The 15,728-nt window shown below is 33.9% G+C and overlaps 1 protein-coding gene across 2 annotated transcripts in view; it reads left to right on the forward strand.

Annotated features, from left to right (window-relative positions):
• CHIC2 (cysteine rich hydrophobic domain 2) overlaps positions 1-15,527 on the forward strand; it is a 51,726-nt gene extending 36,199 nt beyond the window's left edge. For both annotated transcript variants that reach the window (XM_042936393.1, XM_042936394.1), the window contains exons 4-6: positions 11,419-11,475; positions 11,642-11,701; positions 15,169-15,527. In XM_042936393.1, coding sequence (XP_042792327.1) covers positions 11,419-11,475; positions 11,642-11,701; positions 15,169-15,219 — 168 coding nt within the window. In that variant the 3' untranslated portion in view covers positions 15,220-15,527. The remainder of the gene's footprint in view (positions 1-11,418; positions 11,476-11,641; positions 11,702-15,168) is intronic.
• Positions 15,528-15,728: the final 201 nt, after the last annotated feature.

Here is a 15,728-nt window from a genome sequence, read left to right on the forward strand (position 1 = left end):
ATTTTTACCCAAAAGATGCTAGTGCTGCTATGAACATGGGTGTACATGGATGTGATACTTATTTTCAGTTCTTTGGGTGTATACTTAAGAGTGTGGGATCATAAGGTAATTTTATGTTTAATTTTTTGAGGAACCAGAGCAGTGTTATGTTTAGGGCTAGTTATTTCCCACCAGTGAGGCAAGACTATCCTGGATACTTTTCTTAACAGCCTGTGAGTTGTTATCGTTTCTAGTATGGCTGATGGAAAGAGGCAGTTTGCTAGATTTTTGTGAATTCGGGACATTGTTACCTCTAATTCTTTCTAGTAGTTCTCTTTGCTCCACCTCTGGTAATTTCTTTACCTGCAAGCATTGCTCAGGACTCACCTTAGCAGTTCAGTAGGAACTGTCTGCATATCTTTGGGGTTTGTTCAGCGTAGCACTCTCTTTGGTGTTCTGTTCTGTGGCTTCTAGCTGCCCTGGTCTCCCCAGACCCTCAGTTTTGTCGCCTTAACTTAGGGAGGCCCCAGGCTTTGTCTGGGCTCTCTCCATGTGCTGTGACCCAGAAGCTGCCTTATATCAATAAGCTTGGGAAAGCATGGGACCTGTGTCATTTTTTCCTGGTCTCTCAGGAATCAGTATTTTTCATCGTCTGTTGTCCATGGTCTTCGAAACAATTTCATATGTTTTGCCCCCACTTTTCTTTGTTGTGTCAGGCCAGAGTGTAAGTATGGTGCCTCTTGTAGTATCTTGGCTGAAAATGGAAGTCCGTTCTCTTTTTATAGAACCGATCTTGACATATAAGTACTATGCTGGATGCTGGGGATAGAAACATGTATGTTAATGCTTAGAGAGTATGTAGTCTCTTTGGACAGTTGGCTGAGTGAGTGCAGAAATAGTGTAAGTTTGTAATTACTTGTAATGTTTTTCATGAAGTAGCTCTAATAACAGAAGACAATAAATATATGTCCTTAGGGCCTAGGAACATGAAGTGGCCACTTGCAGTCACAAAATGCATTTGAATCTTGTCTTATATCTCAAATACTCATTTGAATTTTTCATTCTATTGCATAACATATATTTGTTTTAATAGAAAATGTTTAAAATTACTTCTGTTCAAAAATTTTTTTTAATGTTTATTCATTTTTGAGAGACAGATACTGAGTGTGAATGGGGGAGGGGCAGAGAGAAAGGGAGACACAGAATCCAAAGGAGGCTCCAGGCTCCGAACTGTCAGCACAGAGCCTGACTCGGGGCTCGAACCCACGAACCGTGAGATCACGACCTGAGCTGAAGTCAGGCGCTTAACTGACTGAGCCACCCAGGCGCCCCTAAAATTACTTCTTAAGTTGATAGTATGGAAAAAGCATATTTGTCTTACGAAAATGCTGGTTTCAACTGCCATTTCTTTATGCTGCTAGTGTGCCATTCTCTGGAAAGTACTTATTCAACTAATATTTCTGAAACCTCATTAGGGCTTGGTGTACTGTTTTAGATGCTGTTTAGGTACTATTTAGAGGTTATGCGTTTCCTCTTGTGAACTTAAAAGACAAAAAGCAATGAGGTGATTACAGATAGTTGATAAGAACTTGGAAGACAATAAAACAGGGAACTTCAGCCTCTTAGTAGGTTCTCTGGTAAGCACCTGAGGAGCTTCCAACTGAATAAAATGCTTTAGCTTCATTAAATAGATTTTATGGCATTTTCCTTGCAAAAGCTTATTTTTGCTTACACATTTGTTTATACTTTGCTCCCTGATTGTGCCTTAATTGTAGTATTATAATTTAGAAAATTTGTGTCCAAGTAAGTGAACTCTGACTTGTATGTGTTTTCATTTGGGTTTGGCTGATTTTTTGAGGAAACAGGTTTCATAACTTTACTGTGTGTTGTGTTACAGTATTTTTGTTTTGATTTGTGTTTCATATTGGAGTAACTATTAGTTTCAGTCTTCTGAGACTTTGTGCATATTTATATCCTATTCCAACTTTAATAACTTTATAGACTCTGTATATGCTCTTAGCCATTATCCTTTTTGACTGAAAACCCTAAGTTGTTGACTGTTCATACACCAACTTCTTATACTTGTTAGTTTAAATTTACCTCCTCTTTTTCATGCCTTATCTCTCTTACATATGACCAGAATTATGTGGTTTCTAAAAATGCTATATGGATTTGTTGTAAATAGTGTATATTTCCATTCCCTTTATACTCTTTTATTTACTTATTTTATTTATTTATTAATTTTATTTTTACTTAGTCCTCTATCAGGGAATCATTTGCTTAGGAATAGGGAAGTAGGCTGCACCATGTGGTACCTGGGATCTGTAGTTTGGTGCTAGAAAGAACTGGTTTGGAAAGTGGCACTTACTCTGAGTGACTTTTCAGTTTACACTCTCTAAACTTCAGTCTTTACCTAAATAGAATGGTGTTAATCTCTTACTTGCAGTGTTTTAAGACTTAGAGCAAGTGCATGTAGAATACTTAGTATAGTATTTTGCCTATAGTAGGTGCTTAGTTAATGGCAGTTGCTATTATTATCATTTTATTATTATTCTTCCTGGTATTTGTCCTGCTAACTGCTATATCCCAGTGCCTCTCACAGTGCCTCACATCTACCTTGTGTTCAATAAATATGTGTTGAATGAATGTACCCTTTGGCTTTTGAAATCCTTGAGTAGTAAGATCATAAGATTTCAGAAGATACGGTTCTTACTATTCAAAACAAGATTCCTACGTAAATAAAAGCATTTTGTCTTTTAGAGTAAGTAACAGGCATTTTTTCCTGCAGTGTAATAGTGTAATAGTAAATCACCGTTTGAAACTGGGTGACCTTGAAGGAATCACTTAACACCTCTGTGAGCTTGAAGTTTTTCTATCCCCTACTCCTCTTTTTCTTTTAATCTGAAAAAAAAAAGGAAGCCTAACTGACCTCTCAGGTTCTTTCCAGCTCTGAAAATCTGTAATCCTTTAAAAATTGATCTGTGTCAGTCTACAGAAATGTTTGTATTTCTGAGCTTTAAGTAAAGAAGTTTTCAATGTTGATTTTAATTTCAAATGTAAAGAATGAACATTTCAGTAAAATTTTTCATATAGGTTTTTTTTTTTTTTAATTTTGGCTTCTCTGAGTTTGTTTGTTTTTTAAGATTTTATTTGCAAGTCATCTCTATACCCAGCGAGGAGCTTGAACTCACAACCCTGAGTCACAGGCTCCACGCATGGACTGAGCCAGCCAGGTTCCTCAAGTTTGTTTGTTTGTTTGTTTGTTTGTTTGTTCGTTTGTTTTAAAAGGTAATTGCTATTTAGGTTTTGAAACTGATGAAAAGGGCCTGTATACAGTCTAACTGAATTTCTCTTTAAATTGTGGTATGCTTAGATTTACTTCTGGATATCTTTTTCTCTCAGCCCCAGTTTAGTTAACTAATAATTATGAATTACTTTCCTTGGGATGTAGTTGGAGTTGAAAATCCAAACGGGGGAGGCCAGGAGTAGAGTTTTTGAGTGAGAATATAGTCTTGTAAGACTTGAAGAAATTCAAAGGAAAGTCAACCTGGGGGAATCATAATTAGGAAGCTACAAATATTTGTATATGGGAGAAATTTGAAATATACTTACTCAGTTATACTATAGTATTAAAAGTTACCAGAGTTTTCAGAACTCTAAGTTACTCTGTGTTTAGATGGTGAGAATTTGTAGTCAGTAACTGAATCATAAAATGAGAATGGCATTGAACATTTGGGTGAAGAATTAGATAAACAAAAATGCCTCTACCGTATTGCAGATAATGAAACGAAGCAAAACAGACTTAAAAGTGTCTCTCTCTCTCTCTTTTAAAAGTGTATCTATTTATGTTTTAGTAATCTCTACATTCAGTAGGGCTTGCACTTATGACCCTGATGGGTCAAGAGTCACCTGCTTTTCTAACTGAGCCAGGCAGGCACCCCCAAATTTAAAAACATCTTAATGAAATTTTAGTGAAGGGGAATCCTGAAAAGTTTCTAATAAACAAGGGATGATGAAAGAAATGTATTCTTATAATAGTCATTATTATTAATTGAAGATGTAGAAAATCAATGCTAACTTTTTTTCTTTTTTAGAATGCTATCCAGTTTGCTTTGTTTCTATAAGTATAATGGATATTTATAAGGGCTTTCATGTGGTCAGTAATGCTTTTTATCTTCAATGTCTTTTTTTTCTTGACTTTATATGCCCTTCTTACAGAGGTTTTTCAGGAATCTGATCTTTGTCGCGAAGGAAGGTTTAATGCTCTTTTAATGTACAGTGATACACTTAGTATTACAAAATACGATTTATAGAAATTTCTATCCTCTAAACCAGGAGAAACAAACTTGAATTATACATTTGGGTATAACTCACATTATGTATTAATGTAGAAATGTATTAATGTTATATTTAAGAAAACCTTTCATATTGGCTATCTGACCTTTATACCTTCTTTAATGTAATTTAACATATTAACATTTGGTTTATAACGTAAGTCACTCCAAATTGCTAAATTCCTGATATTTGCATAACTGAAAATATTTTGCTATAAGATATAAACTCTGCAGTGATATGTAATGGAATAATAGACTCCAAGGAACAAATGAAGAGAAAGATCATTATAGATAGCCCCTGCTTTTTGGAAGTTCACATTGTGAATACTTCAGTTTTACAAAAGTTCTGTATTCGTACCTGTTTTTGGTAACTCACTGAATGAAATCTGAAGAGGATTTTGGCTTTTAGGAAAAAAGACAAAAAATGAAAATAGTGTTTAGCGTTTGTTTTGCAGCCAGCCGTCATAGAGACAGCGGGCACCCGGGGCAGCAGGAAGGATCCCACCAAGCTGCCTCCCCGGGGAACTACAGTGAGCATCGCAGCATCCAGCCACCATAGCTTTGAACTGTGTCTGTGAGCATCAGTACCTTATCTCCTTTTATTTTGTACATTTGTTAGCAAGATGTCTCCTGATGTATCAGAAGAACCTAAGAGGTTATTTTTTGGGTTTGAGAAATCTCAAAAAAATTTCCATATAAATTAATGGTAATTGCTTCTTTATACTGTTTCGGTTTATGGACAAGTTTTTGTTAAGAACACTCTTTTGGATAGTGGGGGAAACCTGTCTTATACACCTGCTATTAGCAAAGCATTTTATATGCATTCTTTTTGGATTTTCTGTCTCCCTTTTTACTAAAGTATGATTGGTGTACATAAAAGCTGTACATATTAATGTATACACCTTGATGAATTGCGGCTAAGTATACACCTGTGAAACTGTCACCATAATACCATGAACATGACCATCACCTCTGATAATTTCCTCCTTCCCTCCCTCTTTTGTGTGTATTTGTGTGTATGATAGAGTATTTAACTTGTAAGATCTATTCCATACATTGTCTTTTTTATCCAGCTTTGAGATACAATTGACATGTGTAAATTTAAGGTGTACAACATGATGATTTGATATATACATACATTGTTGAAACCCATATAAAATTTTTATACCAGTCCTATGTGGTAAATATTACAATATCTAATAGTTATTGAGTGCATACTGTGTGCCTGGGATTGGCTTAATCATTTTACTTGCAGTGTGTCATGTAATTTTCCCCAGATTTCATGAGTAGATGTTCATGTTATTCCTACTTTAATGATGAGAAAACTGAGTAATCTGTTTGGAGAAGTTAAGTAATCTATTTGATTAGTCTTAAGGCTAAGCCACGGCTAGAATCCCAGCCTTACTGCTCCAGATCTCATGCTTTTTTTTTTTTTTTTTTTCCATTCTCTGATAAGGATACAAAATTAAGCTTTTAAAAATTACTGATTATAATTTGATTTTATACCTAGAAGTAGGGGGATTTTAAAGGTTTGAAAGAAACTTAAAGTAAGATCATTACTGGGGAGCCTGGGTGGGGCTCAGTCAGCTAAGTGTTCAATTTCGTCTCAGGTCATGATCTCATGGTTTATGAGTTCGAGCCCAGCGTTGGGCTCTGTGCTGACAGCTCAGAGCCTGGAGCTGGCTTTGGGTTCTGTGTCTCCCTCTCTCTTTCTGCCCCTCCCCTACCCATGCGCGCGCTCTCTCTCTCTCTCTCTTTCTGAAAAATAAATAAACATTTAAAAATTTTTTAAATTTTTTAAATTATTAAAAAGTTAATGTCCACATAAAATTTTCAAAAGGAGCCTTTAAGTATAGGGAGGGAATTTGTTTAAACATCCTTCTGAGGAATTTGATCATGTTCTAGTTTGTCTTTTTGCTGAATCCAGATTTTTCGTGTGTCACAGTAAGATATGCCATTTAATTTTCTGCACATCAGTACAATATAAGACATATTAATTCCGAATAGAGGTGTATCATGTAATTTTCTCTTGTTCAAATAATTCATTTAAAATTTTATATGGTTTCTAATGAATTACAGCTAAAAACATTTTTGTGTCACTTATTTTAGCAATTTGAATTTGCACAGATGTTAAAGGAAAGCATAGTTCTTGAAAAATACTTAAATACTTTAAAAAATAAGATTTTGCATATATTCAAGCATTGTTCTAGTTAAAGCTTAATGCATTATAAATTTAGGAGTTTAAAATTAAAACTTGTTTTAAATAAGAAATTGAATTTAAATAAGAATTGATATTGTGATGTTATAAATTAATCTTATTCAAATAAATTTGAAGTTTCAATAGCTGAACTTTTATAAATAGTTATTAGTGAGATTTTATTTATACATCTTATTAACATATCTTAACATCTTTATGTTTTAAAGACTGGTAAGAATGCCATTTCTTTGGGAAAATTTCAGAGAAATTTTGTTACAGCTTCTACATTTAGCATTTTTTTCTTTGGCTTTAAAGTACTTTAAAATTCATGAGATTTCCGTTGATTGTATTAGCAACTTTTAGAAAACCACTTTTTGAAAAACCACTTTTTAAACAATTGATTGTGATCAATGAATCGTTGGTAATTGAGTATGCTATTAAGTAATACTTGTAGCAAAGTAGAGGAGTAATATGCTCAAGGTTTTCTAAAGGATTTCTTGCTGCCCTAAATGACTTATTTAGATCTACTGGCACATAATTTGCTTATAGGGAGTAGTAATTTATTCCTTAGGAAGTAATGATATTTAGAAAAAAATGACAAAAATGCTTCATAATGAGTCAAATTTGAATTTTCAGGAAACCCTAATTTTCAGTTGTGCTAACTTACTATTTCTAGGTGCCTCATAGGTATTTTATTGTAAGCTTACTTTATTTAGATGCCTCTTTGGAAATTGATAGGAACATGTCATACCTATTGTAAATTTTTTTATTAATCATTATTTAGTTAGCCATTTTGTGAATTGTCCAGGCCATTTTACTTCTCTTAAGGTTTTCACGTTTTCACTTATTTTCACAATTCTCAAAAAAGTGGTCTCAAAGGTAATAGAAATAGAAGCCAAAATTTCTATCCTTCTGTTACTTGTTACTTAAAAGTCTGTTTATTAAATAAGTTTATTTAGAATTGCAGTGTTTTTGAATCTCTATTATTTTTTATTTTAACATTGCCATATGACTATATTAGAGTTAGTTCACCTGTGACAGAAATAGAATTAGCAAGGTGTTGAAGAAATGTGTGAAAAAAGAGTTAAAGTGAGCTTTGTGATAAGGAAGATAGGTGGGAGTCCAGGTTCTTGGAGCTGTCCCCTTACAGACCAGGTTAGTGGCATGCCATTATTCCCTTAAAAACTTGTTTTGCTTGCATGGTGTGAGTTGGTGGTCTTGGTCCTTTTCGTTAAGAGTCCATGATAAAATTAGATTTTTGTTGATCATCTTATGCTGCCGGACCGAGGATTCATTGGTAAAGAACCACTAACCTGTCCTCTCACCCCCAGGGTGTGAACGCTGAAAAGGATTAAGGCCCACTGTAGGGAAGCTTGCACTGAAGCCTGCACTGCCCTCTCCCCTGTTCTTTTCAGTTAAATAGAAGAAGATTTTTGGTTCCCATGAATATCAATCTGGTGCTTTTCATAAGCACCAAATTCTTTTAATAAGATGACTTATTTTTAGAAATCCAGTGGGCTAGAATACTGAAAAAGGATTTTTTTTTTGGTATTTTGTGTTGACAGATCCTGTACATACTAATTTTTTTCGATGCACATTAGTTTGCTTTAATTATTGAATTTGGTGATTGATACAAACTTTTAAAAAATCAAGAACAAATTTTTATATGGCTAGGTTTGCTTGTCTAGTAGTAATTATAGAGTTTGGCAGTGTTAAATCTTGTATTTCTTTAGAAATAGCTATCTAACAACACTGTGGACATAAACTCTTAACTTTGATTTCTAGGTGACTGCAATTATGAGGTGCTTTCTCTTCCTGTTTAAAGACTTTTAAGTAGCTTTTACAAATGCTGAGATGTATATTTTTTCAATATTTGCTAAATTGATGTTGTATTTGATCTCGAAAATATATTTTGATTTTGTTAGCTAAAATAAGTACAGAATATTAAACATTCTTGGTAGTTAAAGCTTTATTTTTCCATTTAATTTGAGCTTTTGTTGTTACTAACAAATCATTTGTGGCACAGTTTCTTGCTCCCTTTTTCCTTCCTTCCTTCCTTCCTTCCCTCCTTTCTTTCTTTCTTTCTTTCTTTCTTTCTTTCTTTCTTTCTCCTTTTTTAAATGACTGCTAAGAATCTATATACTTGTCACCTTAGTGTCCTAGAAATGTTCCACTTAGATCAAGGGTTCCTTTCTGGTTTTGTATGTTCTCACCTGCTCCTCACTGTAAATCATTGAGATGTCAAGTGCAGTGATTAATTAAGCTGCACGTGCAAGTGCTTTTTTTCACCTGTCAAGCAGGAAAGAAGTCTTATCGCAAGATTAGATGTTGCTAATTCACAGTTTTTTCTCCAGATTGTCAAGTACGTAGAAATATTTTATATTTAGATGCTTATTCAGAATACGGCATACCAGGGTTTGTTTGCTTTAGAATTCTTAAATGTCGTAAGATACAATTATTATACCAAACCCTATCATTAAACTCCTAATTAGAGGCAAAGAGTCAATTCAGAATTCCTACATAAATATTTTGGAATTTCAGGCTCATACTTTGTAATTTACGTTTTATCCAAAAACTGCTAGTTGATGTCAGTTATTTAAAGTAACTGCTTTCAAGTTTCTAAATTAATTTTGTGTGCATCATATACACCATGAGATCCATTCCTAATGAGATCCATTCTCGCTATAGTATAGCATAGGTTTAAATTTGTGATGAAATCATGTTGATGGTATCTACACTTTTTTTTGCGCAATGAATATTTACTGAATGTAATGTTAAGCTTTTACTTTTTATACATTGATAGAAAACAACGGACTCGGAAAGCTTGTTCTCTCCTCCCTAGTTATTTCATTCTCCTCCCCCTGTTTTAAACATCAGTAAAAGTAAAACCTCAAATTGTATAGTAATCTTAATCTATTATTAAAAAGTCCTAGAAAGGAAGATTACAAGGTAGATTCAGGTCTTGAATCGGTTTTGCCATTGGTTTAGCAGCGGGTGGGCAGGCAGATGCCTGCTCAGAGTAGAACCTATTGCCATTTTTCACCATTGATAGAGTAGCCTTTCAGAGTCAATGAGCTCTGTCAATGTGAGCTTGTCAAGGCTACAACTTCATAGACCTGAGAGGCGGTTTGAGAGGTCAGCCCTTTTCAGGTTCGCTGTGATGCAAATGAACTTTAATGCTTAAACAACTATTGGAATTTTTATGTCTGCTCCTTGTTCTTTTTTCTTCACAAAGTCATTGACGAGACATTCAGTGCTTTTTAAATTGGAAGTTGCATTGTGCTAAAGACCTAGTACAGATTTACGGAGGGCTGAAAGCAGTTAGATCATGTTCTTTTCATGGTGCGATTAGAATCAAATCGATTTCCCTACAGCCTTCAGCATTCAGATGGCAATTTTAACAAAGCTTGGGGGCTAGACAAGGGACAAAACGACTGAACTGAATGTTAATTACACTCTGCAGCCTTATTTTCTTTTGATTTGGGGCTGACTGGCAACTAAATTAACAAAAAGTGTGACCATAACTGCTGCCCTATTTTCATTTAAAAGGAGAGCTGCCTCTAAAAGGCTATCTTTACAAAGAAACAAGTGAGGTCTGCTGATCATTGTTAACAAGGGCACTTTTTTTCCTTTAAAATTCTTGCCAAAAAAAAAAAAAAAAAAAAAAACCCACACAACTGTTAAAAAAAAAAAGTAATGTAATAAATTAGTCATTGGCGTATTATTGCTCAGAGTTAGGTGATTTTCTGATTCTTAGGACATAAGCTTGGAGAAAATAGTAATAGTGGGTAACTCATTGGTAGCTATGAATTATAATTGGCACCTATATGAGTAGTGTAACGTTAGTATGTACAACATGCTAAAAGGTAATGTGGTAACTTAGGTTACTGTATATACTTTAAATATTAACCATTTATTCTGTGACAAACTATTGAAAACCAGCTTGATCCTAACAATTTTTCACCTTGCTCATCCTTGCTTGACATGCAGATTTTCATATTTGATTCTTAGTAGTCATTTAGTTGTGCACATTAATAGCGCTGGATGCTTTTTTTCCTTCCCTTGCAAGGAAGCTGCAGCTGCACCAAGTTGCAGTTGCTTCTGGTGGCAGCACCGTCCCTTTTGCACCTGCAGCTGTGTCAGTCTCATCCTAACACCTGGCATCATGAATTATCCTCTCCTTTATTCACACGTCCAGGCAAGACACGTTTCATGCTGCATGGTGTATATTGCAAAAATCAAGTGAACTTAAACATAAATTTTTCAGTTGATTCCTTGAGCAACTAGCAGTATTGATTTAAAATTTTGATTTTAATAATCACTTTTGTTGGTTTATGTACAGTTTTGCCTCTGCTTGAAAGTCTTTGTGGAATAATTAATAAACTAGCTTTTAACTTTGGATATTATTTTTAAGTGTGATGTAAAAGTTTGTTTTGATAGCTGATTGATTTTTTTATTAATTTTTAATTATTTTCTTTTTGATTTTACCCTAAAGTCTTTTGTATTTTGTTAACTAATATCTAGCTAACTTGTTTTAAAATCGATACGAAGGAACTTTTATCACTAAATACCGCAAAAATATTTTTGAAAGAAACGGGGATTGAAATGTATATCACTTAGTAGATTACATTAGCCTTTTAGACGTTGACAGTTTTAAACCAGAAGCTAGTAATTTTGAAACGGTTAAAAAAAGATACAGTGCTAGAGAATAAAGCCATATCTTTATTAAAATAGAGTACTACTTCTGGTCAGGTCACTATGCAGTACGAAAATGCTGAAAGTGTTCTAGACTACCATGTACTCAGTCACTGTCTTCTTACCTCTCTCCTTTTCACACAAAAAACAGCTGCAAAACAAAGTTTTTCTAAAACCAGTCAAGAGTAAACTTTTTTCTCATTTGTCTTCCAGACACGAAGATCGATTGAGAAGTTATTAGAATGGGAAAACAATAGGTTATACCACAAGGTGAGTACCGCAGGGAGCAGCTTCGTACTGTTGGGGTCTGAATTGCACAGTATGGAAACAGATGCTTTTGTTGAACTAAAAATATGAAAGGTGGACAAATGGGTTAGTCTGTGCGCTGCAATAAAACAGAGCTCATTTTTCTTCTTTTACTCTCCCACTTGTCTAGCTGTGCTTGCACTGGAGACTGAGCAAAAGGAAATGTGAAACGAATAACATGATGGAATATGTAAGTTAAAGGGCTGTTTTGTGAGTTTCTCTATTAAATGATCATTTATTTTGCTTCTGATCTTATTCTTTCCATGATTATTAATCAGCAAAGGTGTCAGGAGCTTAATCTCCTGAGTGCAAGGATTTTCTACGGTTCACAGATGCGTGGTTTCATGTGCAGGACTGATTTATAAAGTTATGAATGACTTGAGAACAAGGCTTCACTGTGTTCTGAAAAATAATAAATTAATTGCCAAGATAAAATAGCCTGAACATGTGTTGATGGAGTGTGAAATTTTAGATGCTGTATAAAGAATAACCACAACTTTGGTTACGCAGCAAGTCAGATATGGCTTTTTTATATAATGCTAATCAAGTTTCCAAGTATGGAAGAAAACCTTTCAACCAAGCCGTTGGAGCTTAAGAAACCTTTAGCCTTTATAGATTTTAACTGCCCATACCTCAGTGGCCTTTAAAGAATCTTTAAAAATGTTATTAGAATATTGTTTTGTAAAAATTATCTTAGAGGGAAAGCAGGAGGTGAGATGTTGCTCATCCTGTATTCTTTAAGAGACATCTAAGTGGTGCATGTATACAATGAATTTGAAAATTTATTCAGTATGGGATTTAACTTACTGACTCCTTGATTTTACTTGAGCGATTTTCCTTGTACAAAGTTGAAAATACTGTAGAAAATCATGAATTTTTATTTACTCTCCCTTGAGCTTGAGTGTTTTATTTTAAATATGGAAAGGTTATTATATTGAAAGAAAAAGATTTGTGAAGGGTTAACTGTTGAAAATTAAAGTCCTAGTCTTTGTGAAGTACCAGGCACATTTCTGACAAATTTTGTCTATTCTTTGAAACAGTATAGCCATCATAGATAGTATAGATTTGTGTGTGCATGTGTGAGAGAGTGTGTGTATGGATAAGAGATTGATTAAAACAGTGCTTAAATAGTTGCAAATTATCATAAAATCATTTTTCTCTGTAGCGTTTTCCCTTTCTTTCATTATCATACAGTCAAATCCCATTTCTAACCTTGAACAGAAAAGACATCTTAAAAATGTCTTTTCAGTGAGTCAAAAATGTAGATTTTATCATTATTTAGTATATCAGACATGTTAATTTATGATGATGTGAAAGTCACTTGATACTTTTTTATTAAAAAAAGTACATTCCAATAACTCGTTTTGAGATTGACCTGTGAAAATGTTGGTCTTATGCTCTCATGACGGTAAGAGAGTTTATGTATTTTGTGAGGAGGGATGAATATGTAGATTTAAAGGCTTTTGTGAAAAAATACTTGCTATATTTATAAACCCAAATAGTGGTGAATTTCTAAATTGACTTTCAAAAGTAAAACATAAAAGTTATTCCCAATGCTGTTATTTCCAGATAGAGCTATAAGAAAGTCATCCATTCATAAAATGTACTCATTATATTCATGCTTATTTTTATGACATATTTTATTAACTAAAAATAATTTACTAACCTTCCAAAACATTCTGAACTATGTGCTTTGTTTGTAAAATAGTTTAATTTATTACGAATTTTTAGATAAACACTTTTCCTCTAAAGCCATATTATTCTTACACCATCATAGAAGATACCCAGAAGAGTAGTAAAAAGGAAAAAAAAACAGGGATGCCTGGCTGGCTCAGTCAGTAGATCATATAGGACTCTTGATCTCGGGGTTGTGGGCTCAGGCCCCATGTTGGGTATAGAGATTACTTAAAAATACAAATTTTGTTTTTAAAAAAGGAAAAATACAGAAAAATTGCTACAAAATGTATTTTTTTCTAAATTTTCTCAGAGTACGTGTCATTTGTGATAGTCGCATGGTGGAATAACATAATTTCAAAAACTCCCTAAGAAATAATTTTAAAAAGTTAAGATAGCACAATAATTAATAAGAAGAGAGTGCTTTGTTTTTCTAATGAATTGGGCCTTTTTACCACAGCTTTCTCTTTGACCTTAACTTTTCTTTAACTTACAGAAATTTCATTTGTTAGTTAAAAGAAAAGAATTCTCCTCGGTTATATTTTGAATATTGGGGACAATCTGGAAAAAAATAAACTTGATACCAACTTTTATCCAGATGCAATAGAAGAAATAAGACAAGTGGCCAGTTTCTGTGTGTGACTCTGAAGGAAAACAGTTTCTAGGATATATTTTTTGAAAACCAATAATAGTTGACATGTAGTCAAAGATAGCTTTTATTTTGTATTACGTAGTTGTAGTATGTAATGTAATGCCTACACCTAAGACCTGAAATTATAAAAACTGCTTGATGAGGACATGTTTGAAATATAGAAGTATTTATTGAATGTTGACTCATAAGTTGTTAAACCTCAAATCAGGTAGTTTAATCATCAGATGTTAGAGCTGCACAGAATTTTGTCATCTAGTCCAGTCCCTTTATTTAATATGAGGAAACTGAGAAACAGGGGAATCTAGCTCAAATAAGAAAGCTAGACAGGAAGCTAGTGGACATTTTGTCAGCAAATAACAGGTCAGAGAGTGGCACCTAAGGCTTATTAGTATGAGATAACCAAAGTAGCGGAGGAATATTTTTGAGCTGTATGTGGAAGAGCCTTCTTTATTGAGGCAGATCAAAAGTCAAGAGAAGTGAATAGTGAAAATGAATGTTTCTGGCCTATTTGGCTAAATGTACAAGAGTGTCCAAACCTGGAGGTTACATCAGGACAAGTTTGTGAAAGAAAAAATGAGGGGATGACCAAACTTGGAAGCTGTTCAAGTAATGTTTTGTTTAGCATCTATTTCATACAGAGTTGGAACAAGGGAAAGAATTGATTGTAATTTAAAGCAGCTCAAGATTGGAATAAAAATTAGCTGTAGTCAACTTGTGTTTTTCTGTGTTACTGTGTTCTTGTTTTTATTGGTTTTCCTAGTAAAAGGTCTTTTGGAACAAATTTAACCTTTAATTTTGCTAACCTAGGAAGAAAAGGGCTTCTAAAAAATTAAGAGATCCTTTATCAAGAGATCCACATATCCTGGTACAGTAAAGTGAGAGCAAATCTAGAACCTAAAGACCCATGGAACTGGGTTAGGTACAAAAGAGGAAGCCTGAAGAAATAAATATTGGGTTGGCTGCAACCACATGGTGCAGTAGAAAGGGCAAGGCTTAGGAGTTAAGATAGCCCTTTGTTCAAGTATTGACTCCACAGTCCATGATGTTATACTTCTTGGATCATCGCTGTCCTCATCTGTAAAATGAGGATGCTAATACTTGCCTCGTAGAAAAGTTGTTGGGATTAAATAGATGGGTAGAGTATGAAACACTTGGTATGTAGTCCAGTTCTCATCCCATGACTGCCAGCTCTGGCTCCCTTTTCTTGTCACGCATGCACGCATTCTCCTTCAGAGGCAGCAAAATTGCGGTGAGCGACGGACTAGAGTTGAAAGTTTTTAAGATAAAAATGTACTTAAATCTTTTTAAAACTTTTTTCTCTCCCTCTACAGGTCATCCTCATAGAATTTTTACCAAAGACACCGATTTTTCGACCAGATTAGCATTCACTTTATTTATAGAGACTTTCCAAGTATGTTGTCTTTCCAATGGTGCCTTGCTTGGTGCTCTCCTGGTGGTGACATAACATTGGTTCTACAGAATCGTGTGGTGTTTTTTTTTTTTTTTTTCTGTTTTTGTTTTTTTAAATAACCGCATGTTCTAAGTGTGCATTTTTGTCAAACTTTGCAACAGTTATTTCATACAGATGTTTAATACTTAAGTTATTGTGCTCTTTTCTGTTATGTATTCTGATTTTCAAGGATTACTTTTTTGTATTATCGAAAAAATACATTTGAACTTAGCATAAAAAGTGGCCAGCCTTTTTTATTTTATCACCAAGGTACACACACAGTCCTCTATTTATTAATTCCATAATATAGAAGAACACTTTTGTAAGCCTCTACTTATCTATTCCAAGCACACTCTTTGTATTATTTTTCTTCCTTTTAAAATTTAAAATAGTTATTATTTTAAAATAGTAAGTTTTCTTTAATAGCTTTTTGGAATCTAA

Source organism: Panthera leo, chromosome B1, assembly GCF_018350215.1.
Source record: "Panthera leo isolate Ple1 chromosome B1, P.leo_Ple1_pat1.1, whole genome shotgun sequence".
NCBI classification, from domain to species: domain Eukaryota; kingdom Metazoa; phylum Chordata; class Mammalia; order Carnivora; family Felidae; genus Panthera; species Panthera leo.